At 45.0% G+C, this 17,754-nt stretch overlaps 1 protein-coding gene across 3 annotated transcripts in view; it reads left to right on the top strand.

The window, feature by feature from the left end:
* Positions 1-237: 237 nt before the first annotated feature.
* arhgef25a (Rho guanine nucleotide exchange factor (GEF) 25a) overlaps positions 238-17,754 on the top strand; it is a 45,135-nt gene continuing 27,618 nt past the window's right edge. For 2 of the 3 annotated variants that reach the window (XM_086214779.1, XM_086214778.1), the window contains exons 1-2: positions 238-835; positions 1,877-2,012. In XM_086214779.1, coding sequence (XP_086070905.1) covers positions 740-835; positions 1,877-2,012 — 232 coding nt within the window. In that variant the 5' untranslated portion in view covers positions 238-739. Of the gene's footprint in view, positions 836-1,876; positions 2,013-12,617; positions 13,112-17,754 lie in introns of those variants that run through there. The other variant, XM_086214780.1, reaches the window with a different exon arrangement.

The raw sequence follows: 17,754 nt of genomic DNA, 5'->3' as shown, positions 1-17,754 counted from the left end.
TAACCAAAGAAGACCCAGAGGAAAGACTGAGACTGTTTGATTGGGGGGGGGGGGGGATCCTTGTTGTGAAGACAAAGTGGAAAGAAATAAAAGAAGAAGAAGAATGAAGGGGGGAGAGGTCTGGGGGAAGGGGTGGTGATCCTCTAGAGCCAATGAAGAAGAAGAAAGGAGGATTTCGGGGAGGGTGATCTGCTCAGCCCTGCAGACACGGCTCACCATTTGGGCATTAAGAGAGAAGGACAGGAGAAGATCAATTCATCAGCACCAGGAAATCCAACCAGATGGTTGCAACTCCTCATTGGAAAGGATGACCGAGAAGAGGACAGTCCAAGAGCGTAAATCTTCTGCCGTTATCTGCATGGAAGCCTGATGCAGAGAGGACAAGTTGGACTGAACCAGAATTAAGAAACACCCTCTGTAAGCTCACCTGTGTGCACAGGGGAGGGAAACAGAGGGACAAGGAGGGACAAACTCCAGGGCTCCTGCCAAGTGCACATTCCCAGGTCCAGACAGAAACATGCTCCCCCTCCTCTAGAATCAATTATTTTCTTGCATGTGGTCTGAAGGTGGGCTGCAGTGGCTCAGTTCCAAACTGTGGCACAGGAACAAAATCCAGGAGGACGAACGGGACAGATAGGAGACGGGAGGAGAGGAGGACACACGTTGAAGCAGCGGAACACAATCATAGGTGGTGGGAGAGTTTGAGGGAGGTGAGCCACTTGTTGTTGGCGTGAGGAGAATGAAGGCTCTACAGAAAAATCAGGGACGCACGGACCAAATGTTGGGAGCCATGGCCGACCTGCTCACGTCTGTGGCCATACCCAATCAACAGTGGGTGAGTTGTGACTCTAACACGTCCTCTCTGGTAAATCTCTGCATAATCACCGCGTGTTTCGGAAGACATAAAGCCACAAATCAAGAAGGACAGACATAGACACATGGAGGAATTTTTCTGTGCTTGCAGAGCGTGACATCCTACTGTATCTATGTGTGGCTCACCTCCTTACATGCCAAGTTTACTTTGTGTCATCGCTCCAAGTTGATCATAAAGCTAAAATGGTCGGAGAGAGAGAGAGACAGAGACAGAGAGTGAGAGAGTGAGCGAGAGATGGGTCAGATTGCTAGTCTCTGTTCAGTGCTTGGGAGGAATTTAGAATGTTTCTGAGAAACAGGAGGCAGTAGAAGTAGAAGTGATTAAACCATCAGACCAAAGACAATGTCATGCAGGGAGAATTTTAATTGATATATCAGCTGTAATCACTCGCCACGCTTTGCTGCATTTCTGATCATTCATTATCATCCTCTCTGTCATTTCTGAACTCGCATGAAAAACTCCTTTTCATCCCTGACTACAGAAACTCCAGATGTATCCGCTAAAGCAACATATTCTGTCATTTCATGAGCTTCGGCCGATGCTGCTGGCTGTGACACAGCATCCGCTAATTGAAACATGTCGCGAAACAGTAGAAGAACCAGCAGGTTTTGCTATGAAACTTTGAAATGTTTGTTTTGATGTATCACTTCCATCCTGTCGGACGATGACAAAAAAGGCACATCAGTGTGCCTCCATCCCCACAGAGGAGTGATTTATGTGGACTCCGGTGCTGCCGCTGTGTGTTTATAGATTGAGCGTCTGTCTGGGAAGTCATTCTTATCCGAGCACTGTGGTAAAAGTTGGACCTCAGAAATTTCCATCGCATTCTTCTTCAGTGTGTAATGGAGGAAAGGATGAAAAAGATGCAGCAGATTACGGAAAAATACAACGGCTGCTATAATGCTGTTTGTGGTTATGTGACTGTAAGAACTCTGCAATCTCACCATGGCTTCCTCCTCGAGAACAGCACTCCACAGCTGACAAAGGCATCTCTGTGTGTAGCTCTCAGAGGGAGGTGAGGCGGACCTCCCATCAAGCGAGGAGGAGAAAAGGCCTGTCCAGGGCCAGTGGGAGCCTGAGGGACGGGACCGGGAGCAGCACAGCGCCACTGAAAACCCAGAGCTGAGAGAAAGAACAGGTAGGACCTGAAAGCTACACCCAGTGTGACAGGCCAGTTAGTGACCCCAAACCCATAATGCCAGTCTAAACACTGGCCCTCACCAAACCAGTCAGAGCGTACAGACTCACCGAAACACAAACTCCCAGGCTCCGCTTTGATTCTTTGTGTGAAACATCTCAAATGTCACAGCAGTGACTTCTCAAACAGCCTGCTCAGCCACTCCATCACCTCGTGAAAAACTGGTGGCTACTCTTTCGTTTTCATTTGTTTGGTCAAGGTTTTTCACAACATTCTTGAATTTATGAGGGTTTACACACCTTGTGAGCCTTGTTCCTTCTGCTCAGCCTGTCAGGAGTGTTAGCCTTATGTAAATTCAGGCCAGAAAACAGGCCTGAGTCCCATCTGCCGTATCTGATTGTGGTCATTAGGAAGTAATAACTTCAGGGAAAGTATCAGATTGGAGTCACCTGAATGTTGCCGCTTTATACCAATGAAAGTACCCCCTTTTAGAGCTGATAGCAGTAAATTGCTGTGTTGTAATGTAGCATACGTAAGTAGTTAAGAGAAAGAAAGAGGTTTTGTGTGGAAGTACGTACACATGCAGCAATTTCCAGATGGGGCAAGAAAACATGTTCAGCTGCCTCCCATCCCCGACTGCTTCAACACTGTTGGTTGCACTTATTCAGATTTGCTGTGAAAGGCTTGCGTGCTTTGCCATTTTCCTTGAGTGGAATGGAACAAAAGGAGCTTTGTAGCTGGATCTGGGTTTTAGTTGGATGTAGTGTGTGTGTGTGTGTGTGTGTGTGTGTGTGTGTGTGTGTGTGTGTGTGTGTGTGTGTGTGTGTGTGTGAGTGTGTGTATAGATGGAAGTTTTGGTGGTGTGTACCATGTGGCAGGACCATTAACTATTGTGGAGAACAGTACATGGCGTACCACAGAGGTGCGAGTGAGGCGAGGGTGATGGGGCCAGACGAAGCTGTCAGCGATGCTTATCTGTAATGGTAGGACTTGGATGCGGGTGCACTGTTGAAGTTCCCGCTGCCAAATATGATCTTCACTCACAACTCATGGCAAGAAATGCATTTAGGGACATGTGGAAAGAAGACGACCAAAAGGGAAATTGTTTATTCCAGTCCCAGACAAGCTCTTTTGTTCAGTTTTTGCATAACCTAATTTCCCCTGGATGGGAAATTGGATGGAAAATCAGAAAAACACAAGGCAGAATAGTATCTTAACCAGAGCAACAAGATCTGACTTTAAAATATCCCAGAGTATCAAATAAGCGGCTTTCTGTGTAATTACAAAATAACAAATTACCACCATAAAATATGGTGGTAATGAACCTTTCTTTGTCTCAGCGTACAACCCCAGTAGAGGTGCATATTCAGTCTTACACACAATAAAACTATTTCAGAAACATCTAAAACCTGATTTTGAACATTTGTATCAGTAGTGGTCATGAATAGAGCAGTGCCAGTTTAGTTTGTGTCATCTACCTGTAGCCCAGAGGTGGCAGTGTAAACAACTTTTTAACCTCCTCTAACTCCCTCCTTACTGATCACACCGCATCAGTCAGGTGGTCCCACCTTTCTTTCTTCCCTTCACTCAATTAAAGAATATGCTTCAAAATCATGTACGAATCCTTCCATTTACTGACCCCTGCTGACCTCTGGCAGCACCTGATCAAGGTCCTTTATCTATCGCTGTGTTAAAACCGGCAGTGCTTTTGTTGCTCCAGAACGCTGGAACAGCTCCATGGATTCCATTACATCTTCTAAATCTGTGTTTTTTTGTTGCTTTTTTAAAAAGACTAATCATCTCTACATGTTAGCCTTGTGATGAAGTCCTTCTGGTTGCCTTTAGCACCGTCCTTTTTGTTTGTGTCTCTCAGTTTTGTGTGTTGTTCATCTGCTTGTGTGTGTCTGTTTGCCTTTCAGTTCTATTTTGGCTTTCTGTTAAATCTGTGTGTGTGTGTGTGTGTGTGTGTGTGTGTGTGTGTGTTTATGCATACCTATGGGTTTATTTTCCTTGATGTTAAGTCCTCAAAAAACCCTGCATTTGTATGGTGTCTGATCATGACTCAGTGACATTTCCTTGACTTTATACAAACCAGACTCACCAGTTGTAATCATGGTAACTTGCCAGTTAACACGCTTGGCTACTTAGGACTCACACACCAAACTCTGATACCTTCTGCATTTGATTTGCAGGAACTAAACATGTTCATGTTTGATAATCATTTTTACTACACGTTGAAGTATTTGTCTCGGAGTTAAACGTTTAAACCGGAGGTCAGTCAGTGAGCGCACACCTTCGACAAAGCGATCCCAGACGGACCTACTGTTGAAAACTGTGTTGAACGGATGTGATGGTTCTTCCTTCAACATTTTTAGTCTAAAAGATTGTACAGTATATTTAATGGATGGACATACACGCATTGAAGTGTAGCAGGAAGTGCAGTTGGTTCCTCCTCGGCCTCCACAGCACCAGTCACCATGTTTGGTGTATAGTTTTGGTGAATTCCTACTGGCACTCAAATCAGCTTTGCCTCCTCGGCACATTTGAATGAATCATTACAATGATTTATATGATAATAATGTGCACAGTCAAACGTCAAGAACCTTGGACATGTGGTGAGTTTGACCGTCAGAGGTCAGCACATTGTCTCCATCTCTTGCTGCTTCTGTAGAAGAGAGCAGAACGCGAAGAGAACCCTGATGTCTTTAAAGACCTGGTTCTTACAGCCATAAGGGCCATCTGTTATGTGTTAGAACAAGATGTCTGAGTGGCTTCCCAGGAGTCCCAGGACGCTGCCAGCCTTTTTCAATTCCACACTTTTCTCCATCCTCATTTACTCGGCTCTTCTTCCCTTTCTGTTGTTTTTCTTTTCAAAGGAGAGAAAAGTGGCTAATTCCATTGTGACATCCTTTTTCCTCGGATTATTTCCTGCTACTTTTCCTTTGTTTCTCACCCTTTTCCTCTCCGGTCCAGATTGATCTCTCCGTCACTTTTCCCTCAAAGCAATGTCTTCTGCAATGTTATTTAAAAAAAAAACAAAAAAACTTGGAACTCTGTCAAAGAACACAAAGCTCCCCATCAGTTTCTTTCAAACCTCATCAGTTGCTTTTATTCTGTTGGGATGCCTTCAACTCCCAGCCCTGCAGCTCACATGGATGACCTTGCGTGTTTGTGATGCCTTTTTTCAAGGTGAAACGGTGACATCACATCAACAGGAAACCGCCGGGAACCGGTAACAACGCTGCTGCGTTTGACCCACAACTGATGCACATACCCTGGGCCCACGTCTGAGTGTTCTCTTGTGTAACTTAGAGTTTATCACAAGTTTACTGTCAAAATTTATTGCGATAACTAAAAGGAATTTGTATCAACTCAAGAAAAGATTAAATAAATAATTATGAAAAAAAAAGTTTTCCATCACAGCTATTCAGTGCACCAGATCGGTATTTCCTGCTGTATAAAAAAAGATGAATAAAACTAGAGATCAGACCTGCAGCTCAAAGTGGGGCACATGAAGCAGGGCTGCCCGAAATCAAGCCCGTTCAATTTGGCCATCAAAATGAAAACAACAACAACAACAACAACAACAACAACAACAACACCAAATCACTTTTTTCTGTTTTGCTTTCTTTTAGAGTTGAAAAATTCTAGACTGAAGACTCTTGGGCCGAACTCCATGCTGCTATGTGCTACGCTGTGTGTACACAGTAATGATCTATCTACACCCCTCTAATGTGTGTGGGACCCTCACGCTCAGTAGAAGTTGCTCGTAGCACCAGCTGGATGGAAATGGATGAGTTACATCTACAAGTAGCCGTTTGTGGCCCCGTTGCTACCCTGAGAGTTCTCGCTGATCCTGATTCTTGAAATAAAGTTATGATTTTCCTCTTGTAAAAATCTGACCATGAACTTCACACGTCTATGGATTAAACTACATTTAATCCATCGTAATCCTGAATCATTATTTGTATAGAATCTGTTTGTAGAAGTTAATGCTGTGTTTTGGAGAAGTGGGTCAGATGGGCCTTGCTGGGAGGCACAGGTCAGTCGTGTCGCTGCTCCACAGCACAGCTGGCATTTAGAGCAAAGACTGACCTGGAAGAGAGGAAGCAGATGGAAATACATCAACACAACCTTAGTGGGGACGTGTCGCCTTTCTACACACATTCATGGGCCTGTGTGTGCTCCTGAATGTGTCATGTAAGACCAAAATCAAAATTGAAACTTCAATGTTGACATTTAAAGCTTCGCAGCATGATTCAGAGTGTGTTGGTGATTTCTTACTGCAGAGGGCATCTGTAAATATCCTTTTTTTTTTAAACTTCATATTTTTGTGTATGTTGTTCCCTGTATTCTTCCTCCTGGTTGTTGCCTCACCCCATCAGACTGCCACATGCTCCTTCCATGACATGGAGTAAGCAGAGAGTTTCACCGGGGGGCACGGAGGTCACGCTACCCACACTGAACACTTTACCTGGACACCCTGAATATCTTTTTCTGACAGAACATCATCAACTCCCTTGCCAGTAAGTCTGGTCTCAGTCACTATTAATTAAAGATAAAGCAGCTGCGCCTCTTCAAGTGATGTCCCTAGGTTTGCTTTTACTTAATTAACATTTTCTCCTTTGAGTGGATTTTTAGTTAAGGATTAATCCTTGAACACAGTCAGCTCAGTGCTAGCATGTTGCTGCTGGAACAAGATTCAGATAGCAGCTGAAGAGATCGGGTGGAAGACAAAACTCCAGTCTGGGCTGGCTGTAAAATGAGCGGATGTTTGCCATGCTGTGTGTTTGTGTGAATGTTGGGGTGTATCAGGTCCAAATCTTTGATTTTTTGTGAGAGATAAGTCGCCCTGGGTGGTGCATCTCCTGTTATTGTAGTGCAGAGCTGGGGGAGGCACCTGGTTGTACTCACGCTTGCATCCATGCAAAGAGCAACACGCCCTCTTCCTGGTTGAACGCCAGCAGTGTCTTTTAGCCTGCTGGACAAAAACAGCAACTCATTCAGACCATCAGAACAGAAGAGAACAGGACATTTACTCTGTGACTTCTGCTCCTCGGTGGGACGTCAGCCAAAAAACCCCCCCCTCCACGCCAGATTGTTCAGAATGCCAGTTTTCCTTAATTGGCGCTCAGCTTGGAGATGAAGGGAGGAAGCAAGAGAGAGAAAGAGAGAGGAAATAAGGGAGGAAAAGTGAGGGAGAAGGAGGAAGGAACATGAAATCTAAGTGAGCGTATTTTGGCAGGATTTCAGCTGGCTGATAGGGTGAAGAGAGGCTAATGTCAGTGGGGGGTTGGGGAGCAAACTGTGAATAAGCAACTGCGTATCTACTCAAGTGAGACTTGCTATTATTCTTCCGTCATGTGAGTTCTGCCTGCATGCATCCAGAGTGCAGTCCTTGAACGTACAGTTAGCGTTTATTGGATTTAATCTGTGAACGTTGGTGCTCCTTCAAATTCATTCATCATGTTTCCTGCAAATGGGATCGACTGTCTCCTATTCAGAAAAAAGCAACAATTCATTCTTCCTGTTTTGCTGGCTTGGATAGAATGCATCTAATGGCCTGCTAATCATTTATAATGTAGACAAAACATTGATGTTTACACTCATCTTCTGTTTTTAAGACTCTCTCTTCACATCTGCACAAGCATGTGTGCGCAGATGAGTAATTTGTAGTGTGTTAGTCTGAAGAGGGGCAGGGTGTGTGGTGCCTCATGTGGGAGATGGAGAGAGGGAAGGCGTGAGGGAGTGAAGGAGAGAGATAAAAGCAGAGAGATGAATGTGTGTTATTGCACGCATCACCTCACTTCCCCCGCGCCTCCCTTCGAGCCAGAGGAAGAGCATTTCTTCTATAACTCTTTTGGGATTCAGAGCTGTGTGCGTGGCTCCTGGGCCACACTTGCTGCTAATTTATTGACAGTTTTCTTTCCAAATTGAGAAAATGAGATGGTAAGTGTGGCGCATCAAGGCTGACACACAACTATAAGGTTGTCAGTTAAAAAATCCAGAGTCGGCATGCCAGTTCCATGTTATTACGAAGCCAGCGTCTTCGTCAGAGAATTTCATGTGTGTGATACTGTTATCACAGTTAATATGTTTCAAAAATACGAGTAAAGTTTGCTGCGTTTTGAAAGCATCCCCAGTATGCAACAAGTACAAATGCCCCCTTCTGGGTGTCATGTTGCAACACAGTTTGGCAGCTTCTAATTGAATAACACATGAAAAGATTCCCTTGCACTCTCTTCATGAATGTTAAATACAAGAGGAGAGCGTTTTTCATTATGTCTCCAGTGTGCAGTCGTGTTGACTGATAGTACAGGCGACGCTCGCTCACATTGTAATTCCTTGCCCTCTGTTTCTTGTCTCCATGTCTTTGTTTTATCTCGCTTCATTTTGAAAAACCTCCTCTCTGCTGTCAAATCAGTTTTTTTTCCAAACCTGCTTTGAATTGTACTCCTCTGCGTCGACAGTGTTTGGCAGCCGTATCAGCATCAGACAAGTGGAGACGTTCAGCGGCATCGTTCAATATTCCTCTGCTGAATTACCCCTTCAGTCACACACACTTACAGCATCCATTATAAGAAAGAAATGGAGAGATAGAGAGAGCCTGGGAGGAAGAGGGGTGGGTTGTCATCTATCTTTATGTACAGAGTAAAACGTGTGGTGAAGCAGCTCACTGTCTGAGCCTGGAAATGGACTGTGGGGTTTATCTTCCCATGTAGCTGCTGTAACTTGCTCTGTAGGTTCCTGAGGAAAAGAACAAGAGAGGTAGCAATAGAAAGAGTCCTGTGCAATATGTGTGTGTGTGTGTCTGTCTGTCTGTGTGTGTGTGTGTGTGTTCTCTACACTTGTGTGGCTAATGGGTGAGGCAGCAAAGCTCCTCTATTTGCTCCTGAAAACAACAAGAACATCCTGACAGCTGCCTGCTGCCCCACCTCCATCAGTGACAGTGAAGCACCCCAGAATATTTTCATAGGGGGCCACACGGGGACTGTAAGCATTTTGGGGCATCACTCCTAAACCAGAAGCCCCTTGTGAATTTCAGGAATTTCATTATTCTCCAGTATCGAGTGCCGCAGGGATGAGATTTTTTTTAGGCGAACCTGTACGTTAACATCTCTGTGTGTCTCCTCGATTCAATAAAAACTGAACGTTATGATCCTCATGAAGATAATATTTCCTACAGGGATGTACTGTAAATTGGCAAGTAAGTCTGTGCTGTATTTTGATTAATTCAGATGAATTCCAAATAAAGTTCTCACTTATTATTCTGTTTTGATGTCAGACAATATATGAAACGGTGACTGAAACAGACTACAGCAGCATTAAGGCATTTCTGAGCTTGTGCTGTGCTGCTCGAGGTCTGATGTGCCATATAATTAAAAGACAACAGCTCTTCTGTGGTTTCAGCTCTATCTGAATGTAAAATGAACAATCAAAGAGCAAAAATCCCACAGCCTCTTTGCTGCTCCGCCTCTGTCTGTGAGTGGATGCAGAGACATGTTTTCTTCTCGCTCACGGGTCATTTTTGTCGACTGTTTTCAATGGGAAGTTGCTAAACTTTGTCCCAAAAGTCACATCATTAGTCAGTAGGTGCTCCTTGAACAAATATTACCAATGGGAATTAAAAAGTTGCTGAATTTAGTGATAAATTAAGTTGCCAACAGTGCCTGGACATGGCAGTAAGTCGCTGCTCTTCTTGCACTTGGGCCATGAAATGTAACATCTGTGTGTTTGCCGGAGTTGCTAGTGAGATTTCAGGGGTGGCCAAGGCCCCCCTGCACCCCCCCCCCCCCCCCTTTAGTGAGCCCCTGCTATGGACAGAATGATGCTGCAAAGATGGCTACGCCATGCCAACCACTGAGGCTCTTGGTGGTGCACCTCAGGGATGCTCATGTACAAGCGTGCATCTTGGTTCCGCGCCAGCCAATACTCGGCCTACTCCTATTTCAAAGCCCCACAGAGGAACCTGAGTGGGTGCCATGATGCTGCTCATCTTTGTTGCACTAATCTGAGGGTGATTTCCACATGGTCAGATCGTTGCCAGGGTGGAAGGAAGGAGCATAGCGTGGTGCAGCTGAGATGAGATCACATTGAGTCACAAGCTTTGGGCCATGGCACTGTTGTTTAACCATCAGTAAATCACCATTCGGTTCTCAGAACACACGCTACATCAAAACTGCACCATCATAAGAGCCGGCCCGCCTAGAAGTGAGCGAAACAGCTGTTTAGGGACCAGCAACAACACTCAAGCATCGTTTCTCTGGACTGACTGATATGTCTGACCCAGCAGTGCCAGCTATTATATTGCTGTTGCTAATGTTAGGCTAGCTTATTATAGACTGGGTGACAGAAGCAGCATCTTTGAAAACCTGCAGCGTATATTGGGGGCTGTCCCTCGGTGGGGGAACGGTTTGCGTGTCAGAAGGTGAACATCTTGTCCAAAAGGATGCACCCGTTAAGAGGAATTTCAATGTTGTTACCACTGCTAGCTCAATGCAGCAGGCTCCATTTCCTGATAAGCAGATTGTGTTGCAGCACTTTTGATTCCACCCCATCGTGATGGATTTTAATACCAAGTCTGAACTGAACAGGGTCCAAGTGTGTTAAACCGCTTCTTGCATATATAAGTAGCGGTTTAATAGGCTCCATGTCTTTTGTATATTGACTGCAGTTATGATTTATTTTCATGAATAAAACATGTGCCCTCTAAAGCAGTCCTTTCATCTAATGTTACTCAATAAAAATAATTTGTCTATCATGTAGGGTTGTATTATATTTGTGTTACAGATAAAATGCATCAGGGTTATATTGCATAAAGTAGCTGGTTGGCTTGATACTTCACTGCGAGGCAGGACCACCAAACCTTTCCCGCTCAGGGTCCCTGGATTTACAACCTTTTTGTTTCCCCTCTGCTGTCATTCATGCACTGATGTACTGTTTCCTCAAAAAAGCTGCAGCAACATTTCATCAGACTCTATTTTCATCTGGATAAAGGCTGATGACTCACAAGTTCGTGCCGATTGAGTCAAATTTGTTCTGATGTAAAGCACACATCTAAATATGGTGCACTTTGTTTGCACTGTTATGTTGGCAATTACACAACTTCTGAAGCTTCCCAGTTCATAAACTGATCTACAAGAGAAAATAAGAAACCAAAATAAGATGCAGCATCATCATGTGTGGGCTTGGCAACAGAGCTGCTGTGTTTTCACTTTGAGACGCCTCCAGATCATCTGGATACTTGTGTGTCTGGTACCTACGGAGCCCTGGAGTGGCCAAAGAGAAAAAAAATCGATGTTATTTTGGTGCCGTGAGATATAGATTGTTTTTTTTTCAGTTGTTTTGATGCAAAGAGGTATAATTTACTCCCTCAATTTAATTACTTTGTGGCTATAAGATATAACTAGTTCCCTCTGTTCTTGCACGTTTTATCTTGTGGCCATGAATTAATTAAATTGAGGGAGCACATTGTGTCTCAGCCTCAAAACAACTAAACCGAGAGGACAAATTACACGTTTTGGCCAAGAAAATGTAAGACTCCCGAGGTACCAGGCACAAATGCCCTTTTGCTCCAACAAACTTCTCATTACTTCAGTCGCACATGCATGCACGTTTGTGTGTTGTCACACATGCATCTCCAGACACGCTAGGATACCTAGGAAAGCTATGAATAAGTCAAACTTCTTCTGTGCTGTCCCTCATCTACTGAATGCGCACTGATGGAATTTTGCTGGTAAATATTGTAGCACTCAATATCTGTCTCATCTCTCTATATCGTATATCAAAGATGGGATCTGTGTGTCTCAGCACAAAGACTTTTCTTCAGTACTCGGGTGTCTTTGACCAGACTGTCCCTCTACTATGAATTGTCTGGCTTAATGTCTGGTTTGCACAGACGCACAAAGAGATGAATGCCAACAGTGTGAAATTCTAGACCCCCAGCTGGCTCCATGGAAACGCAAAGGAAGATGAGCACTCTAGACTGGCCCCACCATCATAAATGAACACAGACGTGAATCTTGGAGGTGTCCCACCCAGAAAAGCTCATTACCATGAAGAGAACACACACTGCCAGTCTCACAGACATTGATGATGACTGTGTGGTCGCCTTACTGGAAAATACATGACACCCCCAATGCTGACATGGCCTCTCCTCTGTAAATAGCATTATGTATCATTATGGACGAGGGTGTTACTATTTCCAAGGTCAGCTCAGAGCGCGCTCGAGCCAGCGTGGCATTTCAACTAGATTTAGATATCTAAGAGCCCCAGTGAGTGCTATCCATGTCCAAATGAGACTCAGCCGTGCTGAGAAGAGGCTGTGAGAGGAGAGAGGGACGGCAGATGAGCCAGGAAATGGGAGGGAGTGGAGGAAGAACAGCTGAGAAGGAGCAGGGGGGTGAGAGTAAGAGAGGACAGGAAGAGAGGAAATTAGGGGAGTGGGAACCTTATCCTGGAATAGCCAGCAACTAGAGCTGCAAACTCCACCCTTCTCACCCCTCCCCTTACTCTCTCTCTCCCTTGCTCTCTCTCTGTCTCTCTCTCTCTCGCCCTCTTTCTCTCTCTCTCTCTCACTGAAGCAGTCTCCCAGTCTGTCATTTGACCAGGCGGTTCACAGAGGCGAGAGCTCAGCACCAAAAAGAAAACATAGGAGAGAAAAGAGAGACAGGGTGAAGGGAGCACGTTGACTGGAATCTTTCTCTGTTTATCAGCATCTGAAAACCGGGAGTGTGGATTTTGTTCTCCGCTTCTGCTTTTGTGGACTCTGCTTCTGAGTCTGGATGTGGGTCTTAACTCTTTCTGCAGTCAACTGAGGAGGAGGCTCACCTTTCCAGGGATTAAAACTTTAAGGAGTGAAGCTCTTACTTATGTTAGGGTGAGAGAGAAAACGAGAGAGTGGGGATAGAGAGAGAAAGAGAGAGAGTGAGTGAAAGAGGGAGAGAGCGAGTGAGTGCCGGGCCATGCCCACCTCTGCTCATGGTCCAACAGCATGAAAGGGAGCCACCATCACCATCGCCACCACCGAGGCTGTGGCTGCCAACACTTGTTCCGTAAAGTCCTGGCTAAGTGTGGCTGCTGCTATGCCCGAGTCAGAGGTCAGTGTCTCTCTCTCTCTATCTCTCTCTCACTCTGTCACACACACACACACACACGCACGCACGCACGCACGCACGCACGCACGCACGCATGCATGCACGCATGCACAACAAACACATAAAAGTTGGTTTTCCATGGCTGTGGAAAAGAGCTCTGAGAGCCAGTGTTTTAGTCGTCTCCTCTCCTCTTAGATGTCCACCCACCTCTGTCTTATCTCTCCCTCCATTCCTCCTGAGCGCATGCTAATGATTTAAGTGTAAGCCTCTGTCCTCCTGCCTGCTCTCTCCGCCTCCAGCGAGAGCAACAGGTGTGTGTCACAGCCAAGGAGGCAGAAAAAAAGTCTTCCCTGAGATGACTACTCAAGGAGGAAGCTGCATCACACATTCTTCCATTAAAAACTGAGGATAGTGTGTGTGTGTGTGTGTGTGTGTGTGTGTGTGCGTGTGCGCACGCGCTCGTGTGTCTGTTTGTGAGTGTGTGTGTGAGGCAGATTTACAGAGTGAGTGTACTCATCATGATGAGTGTGCGTCAGTTGGGTATGTGCAGCACGTGGATGGATGAAACACTCAGGGGGGGACTGAGCCACTCTGAAACATTCCTTTACCCAAAACAGTGAGAGCTGAACAAAACAGCAGTAATCCCCTCCACCCCTCATCCCTCTCTCTCTCTCTCTCTCTCTCTCTCTCTCTCTCTCTCTCTCTCTCTCCATCTAACTCTCTGGTTTGATGTAATGAAGTGCAGCAGGAAAAGCAGCAGTCCATTAGAATAGTGTGGTTGAGTAAAAGCACCGGGTGGCATGATGTGTAATAACAACAAAGCTGCTGCCCAGTCATTCACAGACTGCATTTGTTTGTTTCATGTAAAATCCAGGAACCACCTGAGCAGATACCCACTTTCATGCCGCTCTCTTTCGCTCTCGCACACACTCACGCTCGCGACCTCTGTCACTGTGGCTCAAAGTTAGAACAACAACGGTGTCTAATGGCAGTATACGAGTGTGCACTCCGGTGCCCTGCTGTGTGGCTGCGCTCTTGTACAAGCCTACATCAAAGGGATAAGAGCCGGCCTAGGCTCTGTACATATAGGGGGGCTCATGAAGTCGGCTTTAATATTATTGGCTGGCATTCTTGGATACATACCTCAGATTCCTTCAGTTTAATCTCTTATGTAATGGATATTCTCCTTTTCCATAGCCTGCAGCTCTGGACTGCACCTCTTCCATGTTATCACAGCAAATACACTCGCACTTAAGTCATAATATATAAACATGCGCGGCAGTGAAAGAATGACACATTCTAGGCTATTAAAAGAAATCTTGGTAAACACACAATAGAGGCTGTTTTTGCTCCAACGTGACAGGATATTTTTTTAAATGGAGAAAACCTCTTGATGTTGCTGAGGAGAAGCTATAAAACGGCATCAATCACTTAGAGGAGAGTAACGGAAGTGTGTTCTGTGTAAAACCCTCTCATACGTCAGCCCATTTTTAGATGCAGTAGCTGCAACAAGTTTGCTCAAAAGCCGACGTCATGCCAACTTGCTCAGTGGAAGACGAGATGACACACAGGACCTTGACGATTCTGTTGTGGTGTTAACAAGAAAAATACTGAACAATGAGGGTAGGAGATTGCCAGCCAGGCCACCTTGTTCATACCGGGTGGACCCCCGCCCCCCCCCCCCCGCCCCCCTATTTTGCCATTTAGCTCTCAGAAATGTCTTAATTCTTTGTGGCATAGAGTCAGGACAAAGCTGGACACATTTGGTTCCTGTGGGGTTTGATGTCCTTATCACAAAGATTTGAGGGCAGCACCCTCAAGACACAAATCTCAGGTTCCAGCACATCCCAAATGTCCTCTATTGCTCATCTGCTGCGAGACACAGATGAGGGGTTGCAAGATGATTCCCAGAAACAAAAAAAAAGGTTTAAAGTCATTAAAATGTGTGATCTCCCTTTCCCTGAACGCCATGTACGGCTGATTGAGATCTGACCATTGTGGATTATATAAAATAACTAATTTTCATGTTAAAAAAACTGGTGACATGGTGAGATTTCCTGCTAGCCAGCAATGATACCCAATGATGCCAAGAACCCCCCCCCCCCCCGCCATTACATCACCAGTCAGTTCAAGCAGGATGGATCTGTGCTTTTCTCCTGACCCATATTTGTCCCGTCTGAATTTTGCAACAGAAATCAAGAACCATCCGAGCCAATCTTTCATTGTCTGCTTGTGGTGACCCGTGACCCCTGTCGCCCCTGCTTCCTGTTCTCAGCTGACCGCAGTGACACTCGGTCTGGTCATCTGCTGCTGAAGCTGCCTTACTCCAAACCTTTAATTTCCATTATTGGAGTAAAGCAGCCTTTCAGTCACCTCCAACCAGTCTGGCCATTCTTCTCTGACCTCTGCAACCAGCCAGGCGTTTTTGCCCAGAGAACCACTACTTGCTGTCGTTTTCAGACCAATTTCGTTAAACCCCAGAGATGCTTGTGCGGGAAAATTCCAGTAGATCAGCAGTTTCTGAAATACTCAAACCACCACTGGCACCAACGGGCCTCCCAGAGGAAAGGAAAATTCAAAGTAGGACCTCGTCTTTGTCCAGCCTGTTTCTCCTAGACATAACTGAGCTCAAATTAACATCAGACCATTTTCTCATACTTCTTGAGTTCATCTCTGGAGAAATAGCATTCCTCTTCCTTATTTAAGCTTTTAAAATGACCTTTTTCTTCTCCTCACTTGGTGCACGGATCTTTACTTGCCTGAAATATTCAGCTCTTGAGATAAAACTCAAGATCCAGAGGAAAACATGATAAATGGGCCAGAACAATTTGACTTTTCTCAGCCTTCAGTTTCTGCTGTTGTTCTCGAACTGAAAGGGTTCTTTTGTCTTTCGTTGGTTTAATTGACTGTAGAGGTTTTTATTTTGTGAAACAGCAGCTGAAGCAAAAGCCTGTTTGTGTGAGCTGAAATATTTTTAATTCATTTTCAGTTTTTTAATCGTGTTGACAGTTCCACTGGGCACAACTGCGATACATCCAGCCTGCTCATTGATTTAAAAAAGCCACTCCACTGACGCATAAGGAAATTATAGTGTTTGCTGCATGATTCAGTCCCTACTTAGGCATAATAACACTTACTTGTAGCACTGGATGACACACATTCCCGTATGCCATTATCTCACATACTCAGGATATAGATTCATTCACACACACTTCCTCATACAGCCAGATTTGCTTTACCTTTGACTTCATCCTGTAATCTGAAGATTTACATTTGCTTTTTTTGTTAATGAATAACTTGATTTCGCCTGCTGTCACTCGACTTAAATGACTCGCCAAGACTTCAAACCGCTTCATTTTTATGCAGAAAACGGGCATCGGACAAACAAGTGAGTCCCTCATCCTCTGTGGCCTCATCGGCTCCCTCGCCCTTCCAGACTCCTCAATCAATCGACAGAATATTCAGTGTATTAGAAGAGGAATACAAGCATCAAAGGCCCCTTCAACAGTGTCTCACTGTGTGTGTTGGAGGTTTGTTACACGTCTGACAAGTCATGAGAAATAGAGTTAGGGGAGAAGGATGAAGGTGAATAAACATGGGCCCTCAGTCCATGCAGGGCAGAGCAGGGTTGGGGGCAGGGGAGGGATTATCGATCTGTACAGTACTCAACGTGATAGGGAAAGCCAGGCGGATGGACAGGTGGAGAGATGAGGATAATAAGAGAGAAAAGCATGTATCATTTCAGCCTGGACGTTAACGCTGCTCTGCATGGCACATTAGCAGATTGGCTGCCGGAGGGCCATTAGTGAGGGGGGCTGCTGCTCCGGAGAGGACAGTTGACAAACCATGTAAAAATAGATGGCGTGCTGTTGTCTGATATGGTGTGTATTCAGTGGTCGTCACAGCCCAGAGGGGTGAACCTGTGGATCCATCAAATCAGCTCTGATCAGGTTGGGGAAATGAGTTCTAATGTCAAAGCGAACGTCTCTGCTCTTCTAGGATCAGTTACTGACTTTGAGACGTGGGAAGGAATTCACATTAAAACCCTGAACAGACTCGCAGCAGTGACACTGACAGTGTTTTTCTTCTACATACATGGTCATGTTAAGCATGATATAAAGCTCGACAACCGAAGCCAACATAATCGTCTCCCCATTGCATCTTTGGTAACGGTTCAGAATGCACCCTGAGGTAAATCTGACACATAAGCATAGAAAAACAGAGCCAACAAGCGGCTGATAAGGACGAAGCGCAGCTAATAAAATGACCTATTTTTGAATATCATTTTTCCACTAAACATCTGATAAGGGCATACAATACTATCTCATATGACTTGGAGGAAGTATCGAAAAAATGTATTTCAATAGGCAGTACAAATATGTTGTTTTTCTCAGCAGTTTGAACACAAGCTGTGCAATTGAGAACGGACCTGTTTTGAAAAACACTGAGGAGTTTAAAATCTGACATAAATCAGAGGATTTCCTGGAGCAGACTTCGGCACAGTGCACACAACAGAGTACACTGCAAATAGAAAGCTTCACACATTTTCTGAATGTAAAACCAGTCTGTGGGTACAATAGGCCTGTCAAATACACTAATTTCAGCACGGGAGGTTTGGTTTTAGCTTTACAAAGGCGTTGGATTGC

The sequence above is a fragment of the Aulostomus chinensis genome, chromosome 9, assembly GCF_037954235.1.
Source record: "Aulostomus chinensis isolate RoL2024-O1b breed Wild chromosome 9, RoL_Achi_v1.0, whole genome shotgun sequence".
In the NCBI taxonomy this organism is placed as follows: Eukaryota; Metazoa; Chordata; class Actinopteri; order Syngnathiformes; family Aulostomidae; genus Aulostomus; species Aulostomus chinensis.
Note: the sequence above shows the minus strand (reverse complement) of the source record. Positions and strands in the feature narration are given on the sequence as shown.